At 33.0% G+C, this 23181-nt stretch overlaps 1 protein-coding gene across 3 annotated transcripts in view; it reads right to left on the reverse strand.

Moving 5' to 3' along the window:
- Positions 1-1822: 1822 nt before the first annotated feature.
- LRP1B (LDL receptor related protein 1B) overlaps positions 1823-23181 on the reverse strand; it is a 1898953-nt gene continuing 1877594 nt past the window's right edge. For 2 of the 3 annotated variants that reach the window (XM_040474970.1, XM_040474968.1), the window contains 5 exons: positions 16654-16730; positions 9393-9483; positions 8121-8265; positions 5157-5255; positions 1823-3709 (listed from right to left, as the gene is read on the reverse strand). In XM_040474970.1, the coding sequence (XP_040330904.1) occupies positions 3569-3709; positions 5157-5255; positions 8121-8265; positions 9393-9483; positions 16654-16730 (553 nt within the window). In that variant the 3' untranslated portion in view covers positions 1823-3568. The remainder of the gene's footprint in view (positions 3710-5156; positions 5256-8120; positions 8266-9392; positions 9484-16653; positions 16731-23181) is intronic. The other variant, XM_040474969.1, reaches the window with a different exon arrangement.

Genomic DNA, 23181 nt, shown 5'->3' on the forward strand with positions numbered 1-23181 from the left:
CAGTGTATTTTTTTCTATTCCCTTCATCACATGTAGCAATTTTTCCTGTTAGGGTTTGGAAATTGTGGATATTTTGCATATTATAGTTCATTTATGGTAGCTATAACATACATTGAATATTGAACTTCATATATGAGTCATCATAAAAATAGTAACATTCCTACAAAAAAAGTACAAGCTTAAATCTCAACCTCAAGAACCAACAAAACAAGCATATAATCAAGCACAAAACAAAATAAAACAATCATTAATGACATTAAATGGCCACAAATAAAAGTTACATAAACTAAAATGGCCCAATTTACACAAAATTGTGAAAGTTTCCAAGTGAAACTTTTGTCCCTTAGTGATGCTTTTTGTTTTTTAAATGTACAGGCACTTTAATACCAAATTTCTATAACTCATGCATCATAAGCATTAAAGACTTAAAAACTTGGGAGTGCCATTATTTTGATGCTGAGGGTTAGCTGTTACAGCTGAGACTTTTTTAATAGTGGAAGGCAGAACATAGCTCTAGATCATCTGTTGTAAATAAAAGTGCAGTTTTGTTCCTCAGGAGAAGTTTGGCAAAGTCTGTAGGCATTTTGGTTGTTGCAACTTTGGGTGGTACTAGTAGCATCTAATGGACAGAAGGCAGAGTCCTAACTATCCAACCTTGTAAAGGACAACAGAGAATCAACTGGCCCCAAACATCAAGAGGTTTAAAACCCCTACTTTGGATGAATAATCATTTGGGTAGGAAGGAGAATTTACAATGAAGCACCCATTTTTAGAAAATATGTTCCATCAGAGCTCAAAGGTATATTTTAGGAAGCATTTTGGTGATGGCATTTATAAAGTATGGTCACTGTGGAGGAGAATTATACACCTGAATTTCTTGCATAAGAGACTTGAAACAGAAAGAGCTAGAGCTATATAAATAATTTAAGTAGTTGAAAAAATATCTTTGTCCTGTAAGGACTGAAGGCAAAGTAACGGCAGAAAGAAAGACAATGAACTCTGATGCAGACTTGAATGAACTAACATGGGATGGTGAAGCATAATGTGGACATAACGACCTATGTAGATGGAATGTAGGGGTTAAAAAGTACCCTGAGCTCTCTCAACTATGGCTTTCATCAATGTCCTAGTGAGAAAACAGGTCATTGTGCCAGATTCTGAGTGTTGGTTTGTTGGTTGTGTATCATATATGATTTGCTAGATATTTATACCACTATTAATTGTATTAAGATCACTTCAGTCTATAGGTTATGTTTCTTTCAAATAATAATTTCAGTTACATTTATAAAGCTCTGATACAAAAAGCCCCTTTAGATAATATAACTAACATAACTCAGTGATAGCTTCAGTAAATCAGACCCACCTATATGTACTTCTCCATTCCGATACTCCAGGTAGGCATAGCAATAACCATTCAAACACAAAACAATGCCTAACTAGCATCTAATGGAATCTGAGTTTTGCACAAAGTACACTTTTTGAGAATGGGAAGGGCAGAAGAGTTTTGTCTTATTTCAATACAATTGTCACACTACTGGATAAAAAACCTACCTCTCTTTCTATTGCAATACAAGAGTCTGCAATAAGCAATGTAAGATGGAGGGGAAATATAAAGTAAGTAAAATGTTTCTGCTTCAAGAAGAGGGAAAATGCTTTCTCTGTTGTGCTTTTATAAGTGATGTAATGAAATCAATCCTACCCCAGAAAGTATGTTCTAAGGATGTAACGAAATTATGTCTCATGTTTACTGAAATAGTTTCCTAAGAATATTACACTGCACAAAGAAAGGACTTTTCTTTTAAAAATTACCCAACACAAGCACTTAAATATGTAGAATTTCATTTAAATAAGTCAGTCAACAATTTTTTATAAAGTATTTAACACTTCATTGTAGAAACATAGGCAAAATGACTATTATAACCAAAATGAAAAATACTGTTCAATTTAAAAAATGTACTTAAACAAGAACCTGAAAAAGTTTATGATATGCATAACATCGTTCAAGCAAAATTGCACTAGTATTACATAAATCAATAGTTTATAAAGGCCTCAATATGGCAAAGTTTAGAAATAGGTAGTATGCATGCACATAGTACAACAAAAAGTCTCTTTATAAAACAGCAGTTTTTTTTAATGCTTGTACAAAGGGATAAAGAGCAACCACAAACATATTTCATCTGTTAGGTTAATACATTATGACAGCTAAAAGTCAGTCATGTCTATCAGAGGAACAAAAAGCCCTCCATACCTTGTGAATAAATCTTTTGTGCCTTTAAAGATATCTGTATAAAAATGCTATCCTTTTTATACAACTTAAATAAATTGTACTCGTTTCAATCAAAATTTGAAAACAAATAAACAAAAGAGTGAATGGGGTCCATGTGTTTTGCATAAACCAAAGAAACCAGAGTACCAGAGTAACTGGTCAGCATTTCTACTCTCCACCTTTGAGTTGGGGTAGATAAGTTTTCTTCTATAACTTGGAAAGTCCTTTAAGAATACATTTTGAATAGGGCAAGTGATGGGTTAGCCATATTGTGTATTGAAAATATTTCCCAAGTACTCTACATGGCAATGGCTGTTTTGCCGTTCCTTTTGACCTAGCAAAGAGAATGCATTCACATAATTGAAATTCTGTCATCAATTTGTGTGCTTATATATTATTGTTCAGCGTTCTGTGTGGTAAGGGGTTGGGTTAATCTTCCACAAAATGCACATGACTGGGAAGAACTTCCTAAGGCATGTGTACCCAATGCCCTGTTGTGCTCTCTGCTGGCTGTTGACCTCAGGACTGAGGGAGAACAAAAGGTCTTATCCCATAGCAGGTGTGGTTTTTCCGCTTCTGATTATATTTTTTGCTATGTTCTACCACCTAAATATAACTATTGTTTACAGGGTGTATATGTTTAGTATATCACATAGAGTACACTAAATTTTGGCAAAGGTAGTCGTATGTATCCATGCACATTATTAATTTTATATGTTTTTAAAAGTTTTTCCTCAAAATTCTCATCTATCATGTGGCAATCTAAGGCTAATTTTAAAGCAGGTGATACTGGACTTGTGAGGGCTGGATATTTTCAGCAGTCTGAATCAATCTTAATGGGCACAAAGAAGAGAGTTGACCATTCAATCATTCTTCCATCAATTTAAATGGAAAAATAAAATGACATTGTTTTACAGCTTCCAGATCATACAGTGAAAAAGTGCAGAGACTCTCTTTGTTGATTAAGTAGAACCAAAAACTTCATACAAAATAGATTGCTCATATTCACACTACAAAGGAATATGTTGTTTTTAATTTTAACAAATTCAAAGGTGAATCATATCAGCAGCATTGTTGTAAATTGTATTGTAGTGCAGTTCTTTTTCATAAAAATACCATACAAATGGTCAATCAACAGTCATCAGCAAAAAACAAAACCCAGAAAACTCAGAAAACAATTAACCAGGAAAAAGATAAAGAAAGAGGTAATGCTGATGCCAAAACAAGTAAAATACTATTGGAACATACAAAAGTCATCCTTATATTTTATACATTTTTACAGCATATAAAAGGTATAGCTGATTATGCCACTGTCTCTCTTATCCCAATTTCTATTTTCTTTGGAAGCAGTTCTTTCCTTTCATCAACACTTCCTAAGGAGTTTCGACAGTTTTGCCCATCCATATATAATTTTGCATACACTGGATTGGAGTAATTTGTTGGCTGAAGGAGAGAAGAAAGAGATAAATACAACTTTATTATCAGTTTTGAACACATTAGTTATTTTCTAGGATATTTGTCTTTTAATGTTAACATTTATAGGAAATACATTTAATTTGCTAAATAGTAATTATATAAATGTAATTTAAATTCTGTTGACAGGCTTTAGTTGACTTCTGCATGGTGTCAGATTAAAACATAATTGTACGTTTTTCAGGTAACTTGGGAATCTAAGTGGAGCTTTGACATGATAGTAAAAGCCCAAGGATATCTTTGTGATAACAATATTCACTGAGACTTATTTAAAAGTGTAAAACATTAGACCAAATCATCACATTTCCAGTCAATGTGTTTGTCCCGTTATTGCCATAGCAGCAGCAGGAAATATGTGTTTACAGAAAGTCATCTAATTGCTTGAGGCTTATAATTTTTCACTATGAAGTCAAAAATAGGAAACAAAATAACAGTAAAGTATATTGGTGGAATAGACTTTAAAATAAAGATAATATTTTTGCTTCAGACAACCTATATGTATTTGTCACAGGAAGTATTTTGGATTCTTTCAAGGAATTGTGAAGTCCACAGTCTTCTTAATTTTCATAGATAGAGCGCTGTGAAGTGGAATTGAGACATGCAGAAGTGATCTCTTTCAGTTGAAAAACATGCAATGTTCATGATTTTACGAGTTGAAACTTAACCCAAGAATTCATTGCCTAGTCTTTGTTTAGTTTTGTTTCGTCTTCCCAAAAGCAGAACACTAAATCTTAGTTACGAACAAGAAATATATAATCTTTGAGTAATGCGAATGAGACAAACATGATAAAGAATGAGAATGGACAACAGCTGATGGGAGAGAGGTACAAGGGAGAACATATGCATCCCTAGGAATCTTGATACCCCTATTTTATCCCTCTTTCATCCACCATGCACCATGTAACTGTAGACTGAGTACCTTCCTCTAAAAACTTGTTACTCAATTAAAAAAAATGTTTAAGAAGGGTTTCATTAGACCATTTCTAATTTCTCAATATGACACCACATTTTGTAATATATTTTTATTTAATTGGATATCAAACTTGTATCCACTCAAGAAAACATCTTAATAGGAGGCAAATCAAATCTAACATGAATTTCAGTTTAAATTATTTAAATTTCTGACTAGAGATTTCTAAGAATAGCCAATACTCATTTTTATTGTTAAAGTGCTGTGACATTTTCAAAATCAGCAGAAGAGGTATTTCTACTTAATTGCTTGTGTAAAATGATAACATGTCTTATATATGATCTTGCATAGGCAAGACATAAAACATAAGTCCTGATTTTAATGCTGTTTTGAAACCTCTTGTTAATTAAAACTCAATTAAAGACTTATCTAAGTCTAGCCATCATCTTTCATTGTGAGGGGTTCTGTGATGGAATGGATATGGAATAATGAACTTTCTTCTCTCACCCCAGCAGTAAGTGGTCCTTTCAAATCAGAGTTTAGGTAGATGGGCGGCGCTGTGTGTGGAAGCTTGAAAGCGCTGGACCCTCCCCCTATGTACCTGGCCTGTATGTAAACAGAGAATTTTAGTTTCTGATCTAATATCATGGAATTATTTTCATTAACATAAACTCATATTAAGTCATAAAATAGTATAAAAAAATCATTAGCCCTGGGGCATGAACAGTGCATGCATAGTAACTTTAATAGATTAAGAAAAAAAAAACTATTAATATTGGATCTGTGCTTCACAAGTAGACATTTCTATTATGTGCAGCTTACTGATAGACATGCCATGCATCTAGAGACCTCCATTCATTTCTATTTATTTAACTTCATCCTTCCCAAATAAATTGTATCTTTGCTAACAGCTCTGTGCAAAAAACCACAAGCATCCCTCACTTAAAGTTTTGTCTCTTTGAAGAGTTTTGACAGTAGCCCATTCTTAAGACTTAAATCTCTGACTGCTTCTATTTGAAGATTCATCACCACTGTATATTTAAAAAAATTAAAAAATTAAAAATTTGATATTTAAAAAAAATCTGTGTTGGAAATCGGGCTTTCCAGATGGATTACTATTTATACTAGTTCACTGAGTCTTCATGCAAAAATACTGACTTTAGAGTTTCCTGAGTCTAGGGGCAGAATTAGCCAGTCTGGTACACTCATATTCAGGGTAGAGTATTCATTAGTGGCCCAAAATGGGGAAAAGTACTGGATGAAAAGTTGAAGAGCATACAAATATTAATGAATATACATACTCTAAAGTACGTTAAAGGTGAATTGAAAAAAAATTATCAACTCTTAACATTGAATAATCACAAAGTTTGGACAAGGGCAAGGGTCTCAGAGAAAGATTTTAAGTATAAAATTAGGTCAATATTGCCTCTTTATTTTCCTCTATAAAGATCTCATTTTTGTAAAAATATTGAAAATAAGTAAGGTTTGAGATGAATTAGTAAATACTAATTTCACTTTTTTTTTTGTAATTTTCAAACTATTCTCTAATTGCCTCCATAGGCAAATCTTTTTAACTTTATTTACTATTTCAGTTATTTTGATTAGAAGGTATGATTGAAATATAAATTTTATCCATTTTGAAAATAATGAAAATGACTGTTCTATAAAATCATCTTTATGTGTTACACAATTTTTATGTGATCACGTCATGACTCTACCAAACCACTGTGACACAGCAAATACTCTATGAAAAACATTTGATCATTAAGGTTGCTTTGGTGTGGCCTTCTGCTTTCCAAAAGTGTTTATACCTAATAGGACTAGCTGTGTTTTTTGCAGTTACTTCTTAGGCAACAACTCATATTTACATTTCAAAAATCAGAAGCTAACTAGACTCAGCCATTTAAGTCGCATTAAGGTAATTTTGGTCAATCAGTCAGCAAATTGGTAAATAAATATTTACTGAGTGTTATGTGCAAAGTACATTAAAAGTATATTTGAGGGACACTGAAGCATAGTTTTTATCTTCCTAGAGTAAATGTGGAAAAATTTTTAAATGGAGTACTGAAAAGCTATTTTCTTTATTCAAAATTTACCTAATTCTATCACCAGAAATAAAAATTATGGGGAAAATGAGAACTCTCCTTCTTATGAAAACTGTATAAAGTAGGTCCTTATCAGTTAATATTATACTTACACTGTACTTTTTTTCCTAAGAAAAATTCAAAGAATATGAGAATTCTATTATTTAAGATGTCTTTCTTCTTCATAGAAAAATTACCAAATACTAATGTGCACAAAGTATATAGATTTTTAATTTTAAGTAGAAAACACTGATACTTAGGTTTCCAGGATTTATTCCACGATTTAAAATGTAGGAGTTAATGAATTAATAATTAATGTAAATTTATTTCTAATTAGGAAAAAATCACTACAATAGCCTCTGATAGTGTAAAAATTTATACATGCAATAATAATTGATTCCTTTTCAGAGAAACAAATGTTTGACCATCATTTTCAGGCTTAGAGAGTGTGGCCATAGATTCAGAACTAGCTTGAATGAATGGGACAGTAATTCAACATCTTTGGGAACAGCTCTTGCTATGAGTGCAAAACCATTTAGACATAGATTGTACACTTTGATTATTTACAATATAAAGGTACCTTTTGGACAAAGCACTTGTAAAATATCAGAAAATAAATAAGTATCCAATAAATGAATGAATAAGCTAAGGAAAATCATTCTATAATAAGCAAAATGATGCTCTTAATTCATAATAAAATATTCTATAATTATCATGCAAAATATGAAGATAATACAGCATAGTGAATCTTAACAAGTTTACTTTATCTGGAGAATTGCATCATTTATCTATTTCTCTTAAAAAGTGCTAATCTGAGCATACAATAATAACAGAAACTTTACCCAAAAAAGGCAGATTTTTAGACTATGTGTATCACAACATTACCCAAATTAATAGGAGGGTTACTCTAGTGGATAGAAAAAATATTTTAGAAAAGTAATTTGATTACAAGCAAATTCAAGGACACAGCTTAGTTGAATCAATGAAGCACTACTGGAAATAAAATACTTATTGTGGCAATGAAGTACTGCACTCTTATTATTAAAAAATAAATCAGTATTTTTCTACTACGCTGTATATATAGATGTGCTAGCATCTCAACATATTTGAATAAGACATTATTTTAAGTAAATTATACTTATATAAATGAAATGAATGAATAAATATATATTTTCCAAAACATGTTATCTTAACTTCATGCTTCAGGTGAATTCAGTCCTTAATTTTATTTTTTCTTTAAAAGAGACTATAACATTCAATGCATCCTAAAGTTCTTTACTATAACTTCAGATAAAAGAAATGCTGATAAAATTAAGGACTGTATTACAGATAAGCAACTCAAGAATGTTAGTGCTTACTGTCTGTCCATCATCTTAAAACATATTACCTTTGTTGCATCTACCATAAACCCAGGATCTAAAAGACCTCCATCGTTGTGATCATGATCCACCTCATACATGTTATAAGATGGATTGCCAATTTCTACATTGATTCCTCCATTGATAATAGGCTGTCTTCTAATAGTTTTTGTCCTAGAATATGTGAACATTAATGTAAGTTGTCTCAGTATTACGATCATGATACATAAAACTATCATATTTGTAGATTTACTGTCTTATTTTAATATAAATCACAGAAAGTTAATAAAGTGCAGTTAAAACCAATGATATTTTCAAGTCATGGAAGGACAAAAAAAAGTCTAAATGTGATTAAGTTTTTTCCCAAAAGTATTTAGACTTAACAATAAAAAATGCACTTGGAACATATTCCTCCTAAATAGCTAATACATTAGTTGAAATTGAATATTCACTAGTTAATTTTAAAAAAATTAATGTTTACTTATTTTTGAGAGAGAGAGACAGAGCATGAGTGGGGGAGGGGCAGAGAGCGAGGGAGACAGAATAAGAAGCAGACTCCAGGCTCTGAGCTGTCAGCACAGAGCCCAGTCCAGGGCTCAAACTCAGGAGTTGTGAGATCAAGACCTGAGCTGAAGTTGGATGTTCAACCAACTGAGCCATCCAGGGGCCCTTTTAATAAATTTTTAAATTAAGTTTTACCCTTTATTTCTGAAAACCATGACTAACAAATAGTGATAAAGAATCTTTGAAATAGATTGTTTTCAATACCCAGGTCATCCTTGGTTCTGGATAATAACTCTATAGACAACCTACTGCTTCCAGATCTTTATAATTGCCTATTCAAATAATGGTAAAATCATACTTCCAGGAATATATAAAATAAATAAATGCATTATTTGTGAATTTAATGCACAATTTGTGATATACAACACATATTCAGTATCATTGTATTGACATTACTAATCCTACACATTAAGATAATAGGATACACTTCAGAGACTCTTGGTGTTTCATGGAAAAACTACCACAAATGTAAAATTCTACTGAAATTTTAATTAACATGTCCCCTTGTTAGTTTTGTTAGAATATACAAATGGAGCCATTCCATCAACATAACAAGGGAGAAGAGCTGTCTGAATTTTACTCACTTTAAAATGAAATAGAGGGATAAAATGGTTTGAAAACAAGATTTTGCAGTTGGAATAACTAATGTTTTTAAGAATTAAAAGGAAAACATTCCTACATTTTCTGTAACTGTGTGTGTAATTTATTTACTGACTGTCTAAATGATTGAATCTTACCTTCTTTTTCTTTTGCAAAGCACTAAACCAATTACTAAGGTTGTTATCAAAGTCACCAGGAGGACAAGAGGCACAATGATGGCAATGCTTCCTATTAAAAAAAAAATAATAATGAATAGGAGAACACATAAATAAAGTGAATTAAAGATTTACATAACTGAACACCTTATTACACTAAATCATTTGACCACTGATGTAATGAAAGTAAAGCTCAGGCCAAACATCTATATTCCTAGTTCATAACTATGTTACTGAAAAATCACTCTTGTATTAAATACTGATTTGCTGGAAATGTTTCTTTAGATATCTTTCATTTATGTGTTGCTGTTAAATACCGTGAGGTTTAGAAATACTGTTATCTTTGTCAGGCAGAGTCTGATTCTCACTGTACACATTTACTTGCAATGATAGAAGTAAATACATGCTGGTAACTTCTTGTAAATCAGTGGTGACTGAACACAAATTTATACAATTCCACTGGCCATAATCCCACCTTTACTGTTGTTCCTTTAGCTATAAATACTCTCTCTCAATGAGTACATGTGCCTAGTGTATCTAGGCATCTGATGGCAGCCTAGTCAAATGGAAGGTCATCAGCATTGGATTCAGATGGACATAGGCTTAAATATCAGTTTCACAACATAGATTGAGACCTTGGATAGGTTATTTAAAACTTGAGGCTCATGCTCCTCACCAATAAAACAGACAAGAAGACCTACTACACAGGCCTGTTAGCTTGATTCAACAAAATGGGGGGAGGGGGGGAGAGGAAGAGCAAAAGGGATTGTTTTTCTTAGGTTCTAGCCCCAGAATAGTTTGAGCAAAGTAGATCTGAGAAGTTGGTTTTGTTATAAATGTCCATTTTCACCTTTTTCCCCGATGTATTTTAAAAAATGATCTTAGGTTCTATCACCTATCTTCAAAATGGAATAAAATATCTGTGGAATAGATCTTCAAGAGTGGTCAGAGCAACTGGGTCTTGGTTTTTATGCATCTGAACATAGGGGAGAAACAAAATTGAGAACCTCTGCCCTCCTTTTCTAGCTTGGCAACAATAGCAACCTTTTTCTCCCCATCCCCTGCATCCCACCCCCCTCCCACCAAGAGAGGGAGGAGAAAATACCCCTTTGCTGATAACGTGATCCATAGGAAGATACACCTATAGTTATGTAACTTATGCAGGAAGAAACTTGAATGTGAGGTTTGCTTAATAACAGGAGTATGAAGTTGCTCTATCAAGCACCTAATGTTAGCTTTTCCAACAAATATCTTGAGACAAAGGCTTTGTCTATTTAGAATAGCATCTGGTTGATTCAGTTGAGTCATGTGGAAACTAAAGCAAATGAAACCCCAAACTAATTGAAATTTAATGCGGGGATCTCGAATGGCTCAAGAATGAAACATTAGGAATTATTAAATATATTAATCTCCCTCTGCAAATACATGTGCATGTAAAATACTGTGGCAGAAATGAATGGTAATGTTTAGCACAATAAGCAGCTGCTTAGGGACAATAAAACAGTAAGATCAGTTTTGATAACTCTAGACAGAAGATATCTATGTGAAAAATAGTCCATTATGGAGATCGCTTACCAAGATACCAGAAAGTCTTTATTAAGGAAATCTCATGTGTAACATAATCCAATTTGGAACTTTAAACATCATTTGTTTAAAATAACCAAATAACTACATCTTCCATGCAAGAAAAAAAATATGACTTGCCTTATGTAGTCTGTTCCTAAAGTGTAAAATTCATTTTATTATTTCATATTCTTACCAAACTATACTACTTAGTGAGTTTGGTATTATATTACCATCTTGGTTTTGGGAAAGTGAACTTTATATGAATGCGTAATTTATTAGTAATTAATGAAAGTAGAGAATCTGGCACCTTGGATAGTAATTAACATTTATTCACAAGTTTTAAATACCAGTGAACAGCTTGGTCTCTTCATAAACTCTGACTTCAACTGACTGATCATGACTTTATAAATATCCTTACTTCATTATCTTTCTTTTTTGTTTTTTGCTAAAATATCTGGTAAATTGGTAGATGTTAAATACTTACCAATCCTGGTTTTAAGGTACATAAAGTTACTTCCCCTCGCTGCAATTGCATATTATTATAAAATGTATTTGTTGTATATAGTTTAATTCCCATATAAGGTAGATATGCTGTTATATATACATGCTAAAAAACTTACCAACCTTTTTCTTTTTCCTTCTCCCATCACAGATGGCAGTTCCAGTTGCTTACATTGCAGCACTCTGTTTAAGAGTCTAGACTTCTAAAGTTTATACAACCAATTAAGGTAACTGCAATAATGCTTAGTGTAGCCAATAACTAATTCAGGGTGGCAGTTGGGCAAGTTTTAAAAATTTGGTTTCATAAAATTTTATATTGAAGGGAATCATTGTCAACAACATATACTTTTAGAATTATAAGACAGATATTTATCAAAGTAATTTTTTTTCCAAAGTAGAATATATAGAAGTAAATATATTGTAACATATATCAATCAAGGTCTTTTGCAGATGATTTTTTTTAGCAGTAAGTTATTGGTGGATTGTTCTAAACTGATTTTTTTTAAAAAAGCACATTCTGTACTTATTAAAGATGGAGACGATATCTCAACATCTCAATAACCTTCTCACATAGACCAAACCTTCCTTTGCAACACTGTTCTGAAGCCTCTTTAGGTAACACCTCCCCATTAGAAAGGACTATATTATCAAATTGTTCTATTGAAGAGACCTTCTCCTGGGGAGAGTCAGGATAGCACAGCAGTTGAGAGAATAGACTCTGGAGCCAGCCTATCTTTGTCTAAACCTCAGCTTATTAGCAACATATCCTTTGGCAAATTAGTTATCTTTGTCTCAGTTCACACATCCATAAAATGAGTGTCATCATTAATATTACATCATAGTAATGTAAATAGGATTGACCATCATACAGGAAGTATGACACACATGTTTATTAAATAATTAAAAATATATGTTGCCACTCTGCTTGAGTTGGGGAAGGTGGTGAGTTCACTTTGGGACATGTTGAGTTTGAGATTCCCATGGAATACTGATGATACAGACATTGCCATGGATATAGACATGGATATTGCAATTGTGCAGTGGGATCTATGTCTCAAACTCAGGAGACAAACCAGGATTGAGAACAGAAATGTAGGGGTAGTCAACATAGAGTTGGTAAGTGAGGTTGAGGAATTATGAATCACCGGGGAGGGTGTGTATAGTGGGAAGTGGAGAATGAGTTATCCAGAAGAAATAGAGAAAGAGTATCTCACAAAGAAGACAGAGTTGCTTCAAGAGAGTTAAGAAGGGAGCCAGAATAATTCAGTGTCCTGGAAGTCAGAGGAAAAGGACCTTTTGTTTATTGGTAGAAAGGTATAAATATTAAACATATCATTACAGTTGACCTCTTTTGACTTGTTGCTATATATTCTGCTTTTAAATGGATGTTTACACATATCCATAAATGTGAAAGTGGATATGTTTTTGTGAGTAGGATATTTTCTCTTTGGCACTGGGATAAACTGTAATATTAACAGTCATAAAGAAAATATCTTCCCTTTGTATCACTGTCGCTCTTGTCCCCTTGATGCCAGCACACTGGTCTTTTAATCCCTTGGACATCTTTAACTCTTTCCTGTTCCAGGGTTTTTGTACCTCCTGCCTTTGTGTTTGAAATAGCCTCTTAGCCTCTTCTCTTTTTAATCCTTCAAATCTCAGTTTACATACCATCACCTCAGAGAAATCACTCCTGACCTCAGTTCTCCTCTGCCATTCTCTATTTTTGCTTCACTTTTGCTCCCTTCACAGGACCAATAAAACGTTACAATTATTTTATAAATCTGCATGCTCACTTGTTTGCTTCCTTGTTTTATTGCTGTTTACCTTTCTAGAACCTCAGTTTCATAGAAGAGGCAGTCTGTCTCACTCACTGACTTGTGGCTGGGATCTAATTCAGTACTTGACACTTAGTTGAGGCTTGATAAATATGCCTTGGGAGAATTAGGACAAAGGCATTATTTTGTTGCATTTTTCAGTTATCTCTCTAAATTTACAAAGTTTTGGGTCCTTGGTATAACATAATTAATTTTTTTTCTATTTTGAAACAGGATGGTATAAAAGAGATAAGGGCAAGATAGGAAAAAAGGAAACACAGACCCCTAACAGATATCACTTCTCTGTTGTCACTGTATTAAAATACAGCATCTGAATATTACTGCCTCACAAATGCTGAGTATATTTTTATCCTCCTTAATTTTAGCAAATATGAACAGCATAATTCAAACATTGAGAATTCACTCCCTTAAAACCTTAGGTAAAATTGAAATAGAAGTATACAAGGAATATTTTATCATGTTTAATTTTAAACTCTTCAAAATAACTTCAGAAGAGTCAGACTAGCTTTTTTAAGTGGAACCTCAGCAGAATATTCTAGGATAATAGATCTGTTTAATTCCACAGGCTGATTTTTAGAATCTTTAAACAGCAACAGCCAGAAAACATCAGTATGACTACTCCAAGATGATTAAGAAATCTGTGCATCAATTGGAAAGGTAAATCTCCTTGCCAGTTGACAGTCTTCAGGCCAACAGAAGCCGTGTATTCTTTATTATTCCAAGGTCTGATAGTTAAGGAATGCTTCACTCTTAGTGCAAATGCAGATCTGAAAACACACTGCTAAAGCACCTATCTTTTCCTATTGGGTGGATGACTTCTCTCCAAGTTTGGGGAACATTTGACAACCATTCAAAACCACAGGGCTTTAACAGAGAATAAAAATAATCCTCTTACCTCAGGTGGGATCAGTTTACTTTTTTTCCTTCTTCCAGAGTTATTGAGGCAAGTTTTGCTAAGCATAAATGTCTGATGATAAGTACCTTTTAATAGTGTCATTATGTGGTCAACTTTGCTCAAATTTAGGAAAATTGGACATTTACAGAGCTAATAGCCCTTTCAATGTGCATTGATACTTCTATTAAATTTAACGACTTTAAATCAGTGATGGAAGGAAGAACGTTAGAATCTTTGGAAAAAGGGCTACAAATACTTGCAACTCCTTCTTTTTGATAGTCCCTTCTCAGAACTGTTGCATGCAATGAAAGGCATCGGCCTTATAAGGGAGCTTTATGGCCATGTAAATAATTGGAGATAGCACCCTCCAATAAAAACATCTGGCATTCCTTCCTCCAATCCACCTTCCAAACACCAAGCTTTCCCTTGTGGATGGAACTTACGCCAAATTAAAAAAAATTCAATTGACATACTACTCTGTATCCTTCTTTCTTTTCAGAGAGTTTATCAATAAAGTTGTTTTTGACTTTGTTAAAGGCTATGTATCTCATTTATCGAACTGAGAAATCACCATAAACAAAAGGTTAAAATAACTTGTCTTCAAAATTCTCAACTTATAAATTCAGTGTGTTCTATAGGTTAGTAACTCGAAATGTACTTTTCGCTAAAAAACAATGCTATTAATGATTGCTGAGTTTTGTAACTGGTTTACAAAATCATATATAAATTAGTATGGCTCCAGAACTATTATTTGTAATATGGGTATAAGCCCTACATCCTGGGAAGAGAGAAAAGGAAGTATTTCTTTCCCTCTCCTTTTTCAATATCAAATTAGGCAAGGCATATTCGTGTCCTGTACTAACTTTTGTGAACCAGTTTCTCAAATTCCAGTACTCTATTCCTACAGTAATGTCCCCATAGTTTTCTTAATGCCCTGCCCTTCCCTTTCTCTTCCCTTCTCCTTCTTTCTCTTCCTTTTCCTTTCCATCCTTTCCTTTCCCTAAGGAGAACACACAAATTCCAGGGTAAACCCCCAATAATACTATATGACCAATGATTACTCATCTCTGCAAATTCAAATATTCATGTCTAGGCTATTTATTCTAGACCTATGTGACATTTTTCAAAGATGCTCATGTCTATTTGACCAAATTAATTTCTAAATGGTGGAAATTTGGACAGTTTTGCTTAGAGAATTTCAAGCAGTGATAGAGAAACTATCTGGGGGCAGTTGGAACAAACAAGTAGATCAGCAAACACTAGGATCCTACATCTAGGATATAAAAATTGCATACATTTGCCTCTGATAGTTCCTTGCCTTTTTTACAAACTCCATAGTATGTTTTTTGTTTTCAAGAAAGTTTTTTCAGGGGTACCTGGGTGGCTCAGTCAGTTAAGTGTCTGACTTGGGCCTGGGTCACTATCTCATGGTTTGTGGATTCAAGCCCCGCGTCGGGCTCTGTGCTGACAGCTCAGAGCATGGAGGATGCTTTGGATTCTGTGTCTCCCTCTCTCTCTGCCCCTCCCCTCCTCATGCTTTGTCTCTCTCTCTCTCTGAAGAATAAATAAACGTTGAAAAAAATTTTAAAAAAAATGAAGTTTTTTTTCACCAGGAGTGACGGACTAGAGACAAAAATGCTGAAATAAGCATTTGTCAATCAGGGATATAATTTTTCTTCTTCAAGAATAAATTTACCCACTTGATAGATATTACATATTTCAAAAGTGCTTCACTCATAATAAAATTAGTGACAATATGTGTAAATTGGGAAACTTTCATTTTGAAAATTTTCATAAAATTGTTTAAAGTTGTTAAAAATACATGCGTAGACACACAAATGATGATGTAGATGGACTTTCATATCAGTGACCTGCCCTAAGACTATATAACTGCACAAAAAAAGGATTTGAAAAAAGTTAAACTACATTTTAATACACTTCAAAACCAATACTTTAAAGATAAGCAATAGATAAACCCATGATCCTTATTAAGATTTTCTTGTTAATATACTTTTCTTTAAGACTCACCAGTCACGTATGCTCTCCAAAAACATACTGAAATGCATTGCAAGAAAATATACTTTGCTCTAATTAAAACATGGAATTGCTTTTTTTTCTGCAGCATTCTCATATCCACTGTGATATTTGAAGCCTTAGTACACTGACGTTTCCCATTTCCCAAGAAAAACTTATGCTAGGTTTGCAGATGTGCATTCTGAAACCTGCCAAAGTTTGAACTCTTTCTACCTGAAAGAACACGTAAATGCTGGATCTTGTCACCAGGTGAGCTCAGTGCTCTATCCTTCCCAAAACACCTGGATTGCAATATATCTCCTGAAAAATTCCTTGAAGGAGAAATTCCAAGACTCAAATCCCCCAGTAATGGCATAAAAGAATGGTTTCTGTACCATGTAGAACATTCATCATGGTAAGCTGAGGAACTTACTTGTGTTAATATTATCAGACTTGCTGCTCTTTGGGGCTGGTCTCTCACATTGTGTGCCTGACCAGTTGGTGGAGCATCTAGAAAAATAAAAAAATAAAAAAAGAAGAAGAAAAAAAATTGGTTCATAACAAAACTCACAAGTCTGCTAATGTACTAACTTCCAACAAAATGAACTAGAGGAGCCAGCCATCACAGATTCGTAAATACTAGGTCGAGATTTCTGCTAATGTCCTGTGTATTGCCAATATGCTGAGGGTAACTTCAACTGTACTTCACTTGTTGAAATACTTTAAAAATTTTAGGTTTATAGTCATTTTTCTTTATGTCAAATCATCAATTTAGCATATTTTATAGAAAAACTGAAATCTTGAGAATTGGGAATTCATTTAAAAAGTACTGAAAATTATAAGTAACCACCATAAAAACTGAGTTTGCCCTTCAAGCAAATCCATCTTTATTAAGTTTCTGGGATTTTTTTTTTTTTTCTGGCTTGCTCTATGTCCAAAGTGTAACTAAACACAAAACAGAAAATGGTCATCTGTCTCAGTTTAAGCTACATAATTTTTACTTTTCTAATCATGGATAGGGAAATAACAGTGTTTTCCCATTTAAAATCAGACTCCTATTAGTATGGAAACAAGAGAATTTGCCCAGGATTTTTGTGGGAGAAGTTGTCTTCCCATTTCCCCTTAGAGGTACCATGACTCTGATAAGAGTACAGCAGAGGATGAAAATAATAGATCTGATTAAAATCCTTTACTTAAACATAAATCACAGCCATATAATTAGCTGGTTGCATCAAAATAAATGCTGGAATGGTTTTAGCTATGTTTAAATAATGCCTATTGGCTAACACAAGATGCTTCTGTGCATCTGTCAGAGGAAATCCACAGAGAAACCATTTAATTGGCTTCAGTTCTTACCTAAAATGACTGTCAAATACTACCATATTAAGAATAGTTGCATACAATAAAAGAACAGCTTCCAGAACCATTCCAAGTAGATCTTTCTGGGCATGGTGGCCAGACTAAATAACTGCAATTTCAAGGTTTCTGCCAATTCTGTCATAGCCAATTCAGATAGCTGAAGCTGTTTTTGGAACTAGGCTTCAATGATGCCATGTGAATTATCTGGGATATTCATGAAGAAAGTATTGGCTCTCCTAAAACATGGGAAAAATCTCATAAAATCATTACTAAAAAATTCAAATTGTGAAAAAAATTTGTTTCATTAAAACATCAATGCCAGCATAATTGACAATAATGTTACAACTCAAGAATATAGTTATTTGATTAATAATGATATTGTAAAAGTATGAGTATGGAGTATGGTTTAAATGAAAAATAATATATTAGTATTAGGTCATCATTCATGCATCATCTTACCTTTTTGTTTATATTCTTTATAAAAAGCTTACATACATACTTCGTATACACATTTACTATATACCATAATGCAATAAATCATTAAAATAGATAAATAAGGTTTAGGGCCAGGTCAATGACTGTCTACATTCCTGAATTGAGGTAATGGAATGAGCACCTTTTCATGTAATTATAATAAAGTGAACAATGAATAAAGCTGTTGATTTTTAAAAATCATTTATTTTCCTCTTCAGTTGTGGTTTTGCAGATGAATGACCTAGAAAATTGTTCCAATTCTTTACACTTTTTAATTCTTGACACAACCCACAGATAATTTGGAATAAGGTGTTTAGAATGAATTTGTAAACACATCAGAATGAATTCTCATCACTGCAAAAAAGTTTTTTTTAATGTAACTTTATGTTTGTCAAATCTTTCTGAGGATGCTTCATACTCCAATGGGCTGGGGTGGGGGGAGAAAACCAATACCAATTGCTTAATAATTTCATTATATAGCTGATGTATAAAAGGTTATTTTTGCCCAATTACATTGAATTACAAATTAAAATAAAAATTTGCTCTTTACATTACCTCTTTTGGTAACCAAGCTGAACCAAAAGAAAACAAACCTAAAGCAGGGCTGATGTTAAATAAGAGGAATGACCTGAGATATATTTTGTTATGTTACGATATATATTTTTGTTATGATAAGAACCTCTGGGCTCATCATTACACTGAGATGCTTGGAAGTTAAAAAAAAAAAAAAAAAAAAAAAGGAATTGCTCAGGAATGGAAGGATTAAATACTAATTGACCAGATTGTGTTCTGATATGAACATCATGTACGTTCAAGTACTTTAGGAAGTTATGAAAAATATCGCTTTAGAACTCCAAAAGAGTAAAGAGAGATTTTTAAACAAGATAAATATAGTGTGATTCTTAATTCTAAGCTGAAATCATTTAGGTAGGACAGGTGGTATTTGTTAACAGTATTGATTAATTACCTATTTTATCCATAGTTTGGAATCCAGTAATTATTATGGATAAAAGAAATCACCTGCTCATGGTAATAAAGCTTTTCTGTTTTAAACTATGGAAGCACAATTAAATTCCTAATCTTCAGGGAATATTTTATTTATTACATACTGGAAATAACTCTCAGAGACTGTGCTGAAGAAATAATTAATTTTAACTGTTATACATCTTAATCAGCTGATGATCACCTTGCAATTTTCCCTATACTCCTTATAAAACAATGTTTTATGGCCAAAGATAAAATATGTTCTACTGTTCTACATTTGTTCCCATTTCAAAAAATAATCTCTTTTGAGATATTACATAGAAATCATTACTCTTGTTGCCTACATTACACAATGACTACTTAAGGCATTTGCTGCTCCACGAGTTCTTCTTCCAGTGGTTGATTTAAGACCAAGTATTTTTACCATCTTTACAGAAATTCATAAATCTTCATACTGTGAGCAGACTACAATGATCAAAGCCATTAATGGCAGAGCATTTAGGAATCGGAATGTCTGAGGATCATCAAAATTTCCTGTCCAATTCCTTACTGAATCATTTGCATTATCATGCTGACTATAATATCTTTGGCATCTCTTTTTCATTTTTCCTCAAGGAAAATCCACAGTCCATGCCCTGGTCATCTTTAATATGTACTGTTGCAATCCACTGCTCCCTGCTAATCATTCTCAGACGATTGTATTCAAGTTAGTCCTTCATGGCCCTCCCTATATAATATATGTCTATATCTATCTACATCTATATAGCTATAGATGTAGATAGATATAGATATATGTCTATATAGATAGATATATAGATGTAGATAGATATAGATTATAATCTATAGATTATATGTAGATATCTATATCTATATATTTCTTACCAGCAGAAACGCCTGTATATTGTATATCATTCCTTTACACTTATTCTATAATTGTTTCCTACTATCCTTAACCTCAGGACAATAAAAATTAGCTTCCTTTTCTTGTGTTTGTCACCATGGTGGTCTGAATTATTTAACTATTTAAACACTTTGGTGAATTAAAAAAAATTAATGCTTATTTATTTTTGAGACAGAGACAGATCATGAGTGGGGGAGGCGTAGAGAGAGAGAGGGAGACACAGAATCCAAAGCAGCCTTCAGGCTCTAAGCTCTTAGGACAGAGCCTGACACAGGGCTCGAACACACAAGCCGTAAGATCATGACATGAGCTGAAGATGGATGCTTAACTGACTGAGCCATCCAGGTGCCCTGACACTTTGGCAAATTTTAACTAGTATTGTTGGGACATGGATATAGAGAAGAAGGTAGAGAGAGATTTATTTAAACTATCATTTATCCTTCTTTCTTCACAACATCATATAAAGATATTACTCCTAGAAGTTTTTAATCTTTTTATTTTTTTTCATTGTGATAAGTGTACTCTTCGATCCCAATCCCCTATTTCCTCTATCCCCTTACCTACCTCCCCTGTGGTAATCATCAGTTTGTTCTCTATAGTTAAGGGCCTGTTTCTTGGTTTGTCTCTTTCTCTCCTTTTTTCTTTTGCTTATCTGTTTTGTTTCTTAAATTTCCCATATGAATGAGATGATACTATATTTGTCTTTCTCTGATCCTCTTCTCTTAGCATTATACTCTGTATTTCTATTTTGTTGCAAATGGCAAGATTTCATTCTTTTTTATGGCTCCTAACAATTTCTTGAAGTCAATAGCTGCCTGGTAAAGCGTTATAGATTTCACTTTGTTTTTGACTTCTTCCCTTCTCTCTAAGGCTATTGACATTAAAAAAAAAGATAATTAACTGCTGCATTGTTTTCTTAATCTTATTCTTCCACTTTCATTATACCTATATGTATACAATAGACTTAATTACAACATATTTTATATTTCATTTATTTTATATATGTATATATATGTGTGTGTATGTGTGTGTATATATATATATATATATATATATATATATATTTACACACACACACAGTGGAGTATTACTCAGCAATCAAAAAGAATGAAATCTTGCCATTTGCAACTACATGGATGGAACTAGAGAGTATTACGCGAAGTGAAAATAGAGAAAGAAAAATATATGACTTCACTCATATGAGGACTTTAAGACAGAACAGATGAACAAAGGGAAGGGAAGCAAAAATATTATAAAAACAGGGAGGGGGACAAAACATAAGAGACTCTTAAATATGGAGAACAAACAGAGAGTTACTGGAGGGGTTGTGGAAGGGGGATGGGCTGAATGAAAGGGGCATTAAGGAATCTACTCCTGAAATCATTGTTGCACTATATGGATGTAATTTGGATTAAATTAAAAAAATATATTTGAGAAAAAATTCCTTGAAATTATTGTATAGTTACAATATACTCTTTAAGTTATAATATTCTGAGGCACAATGAAATAACTTTGTGTAAAAGGAATAGTATAGCAGATATTAAAATGAAGAAGAGTGAACATTTTTGGAATATAATAAGTTTGGCATATATAAGGGTATAAAAATAATCTTTAAAAAGGAACAGTTTTTACATTTAAGCATAGATATAAGACATATAATTAAACTGTCCAAAATAGTGCTGGCTCTGAAGAAGTAGAGTGACCGAGAATTGAGAACATCAGATAAAAAAATTCTGAAGGTGTATTAAAATCTGAGATATTGCCTTTTACTGTGTAACAATGATCAACTAACATGGTCTACGAATGTCATTTTGCAGAAATGTCTCGAGTCACCTGCTTTGGGAGAACTTCAAAATAAAATAATGAGATTAATAACTACTCCCTCTTTTCATCAAACTTAAAGGTCATGGGACTCTTTGGACCAAAGTAAAATTCAAAGGTGAACCTTAAAGCAATTTGGAATTGAATTTCTCCATATGTATACATATATATATATATATATATATATATATATATATATATATGAGACTGCCCTTATTAACCATGATGATTGAGACACTCAGAAGAAAAAAAAATCTCACAGGGGGAAACAATGACACAAAGGGATTAAGGAAGCCTTACAAAACTTGTGCCATGCATGTTTTGAATGCATATTTTGGTGCTCCAAAAACCTCAATAAAAATAAAAAATATTATTACATTTTGTTAACCAGACTTATTTTGTAGTATTGCCATATATATTATGTAAAGAAATTACAAAAAAATTAATGTTTGTTTGTTTTGACAGAGAGAGACACAGCATGAGTGGGGAAGGGGCAGAGAGAGAGGGAGACATAGAATCTGAAACAGGCTCCAAGCTGTCAGCACAGAGCCTGATGCAGGGCTTGAACTCACCGACAGTGAGATCATGATCTGAGCTGAAGTCAGACGCTCAACTGACTAAGCCACCCAGGCACCCCTATGTAAAGAAATTTTTAAAAATTAAGCCATTTGCCAAATATTTTTTTACAAGTAATTTTGCAAATTTTACTCATGGTGTTGGCAACAGGACATTTGCATGGTGTTTCTAACTTTGAAAATCTCTATGTAGCTCCCAGTACCTTGTGTACTCCTCTCCTCACAGACAGTAATACCGAAAAATATTATATATTTAGATGTTTAGTTATGTATTCACTTGTTAATTTTCCTTTAAAACACCTTTTAATCTGTTACTGTTTCACAACCTTCTGAGCTAAAGTTCTTTTCATATATACCAAATGATTCTTTTTTGTAGCATGCCTCAAAAATTCCCTGCCCTAACTTTGAGGTGAAATTTTGCCTAAAAAGTCCAATTAGCATTTGCTGAACTTTGTGCCAGATCTTAGGATAAGTATATTCGTATCAAAAATACTCTTATTCACTTCTATAATAGCCTAGTTCAAATTATGCACCGTGTGAAGTGAGGAAGTACATGCTCAAATAATTTGCCAGAAAAGCATAGCTAATAACTGGTAGAAATAAAATGTGGTGTTATGATTTCACCATTGTTTTCTATGACAATGCCATGATCCTTCTAATTCAATGCAGGAATAGGAAGAAATGTTTTTCTTTACTCCCTCATGCCCAGGAGAGTACCACCTCCTTAATAAGAAAGTCAAACTATTATCTGCACAAAAGGAAATTGTGCATTATTTTACTAGTAGAATTGTAGGAATTACCACACTGGTTCACACTTGTGGTCAGTAATGTTTAACATTCTGTCTCT

Source organism: Herpailurus yagouaroundi, unplaced genomic scaffold, assembly GCF_014898765.1.
Source record: "Herpailurus yagouaroundi ecotype Mexico unplaced genomic scaffold, PumYag 140, whole genome shotgun sequence".
NCBI classification, from domain to species: Eukaryota; Metazoa; Chordata; class Mammalia; order Carnivora; family Felidae; genus Herpailurus; species Herpailurus yagouaroundi.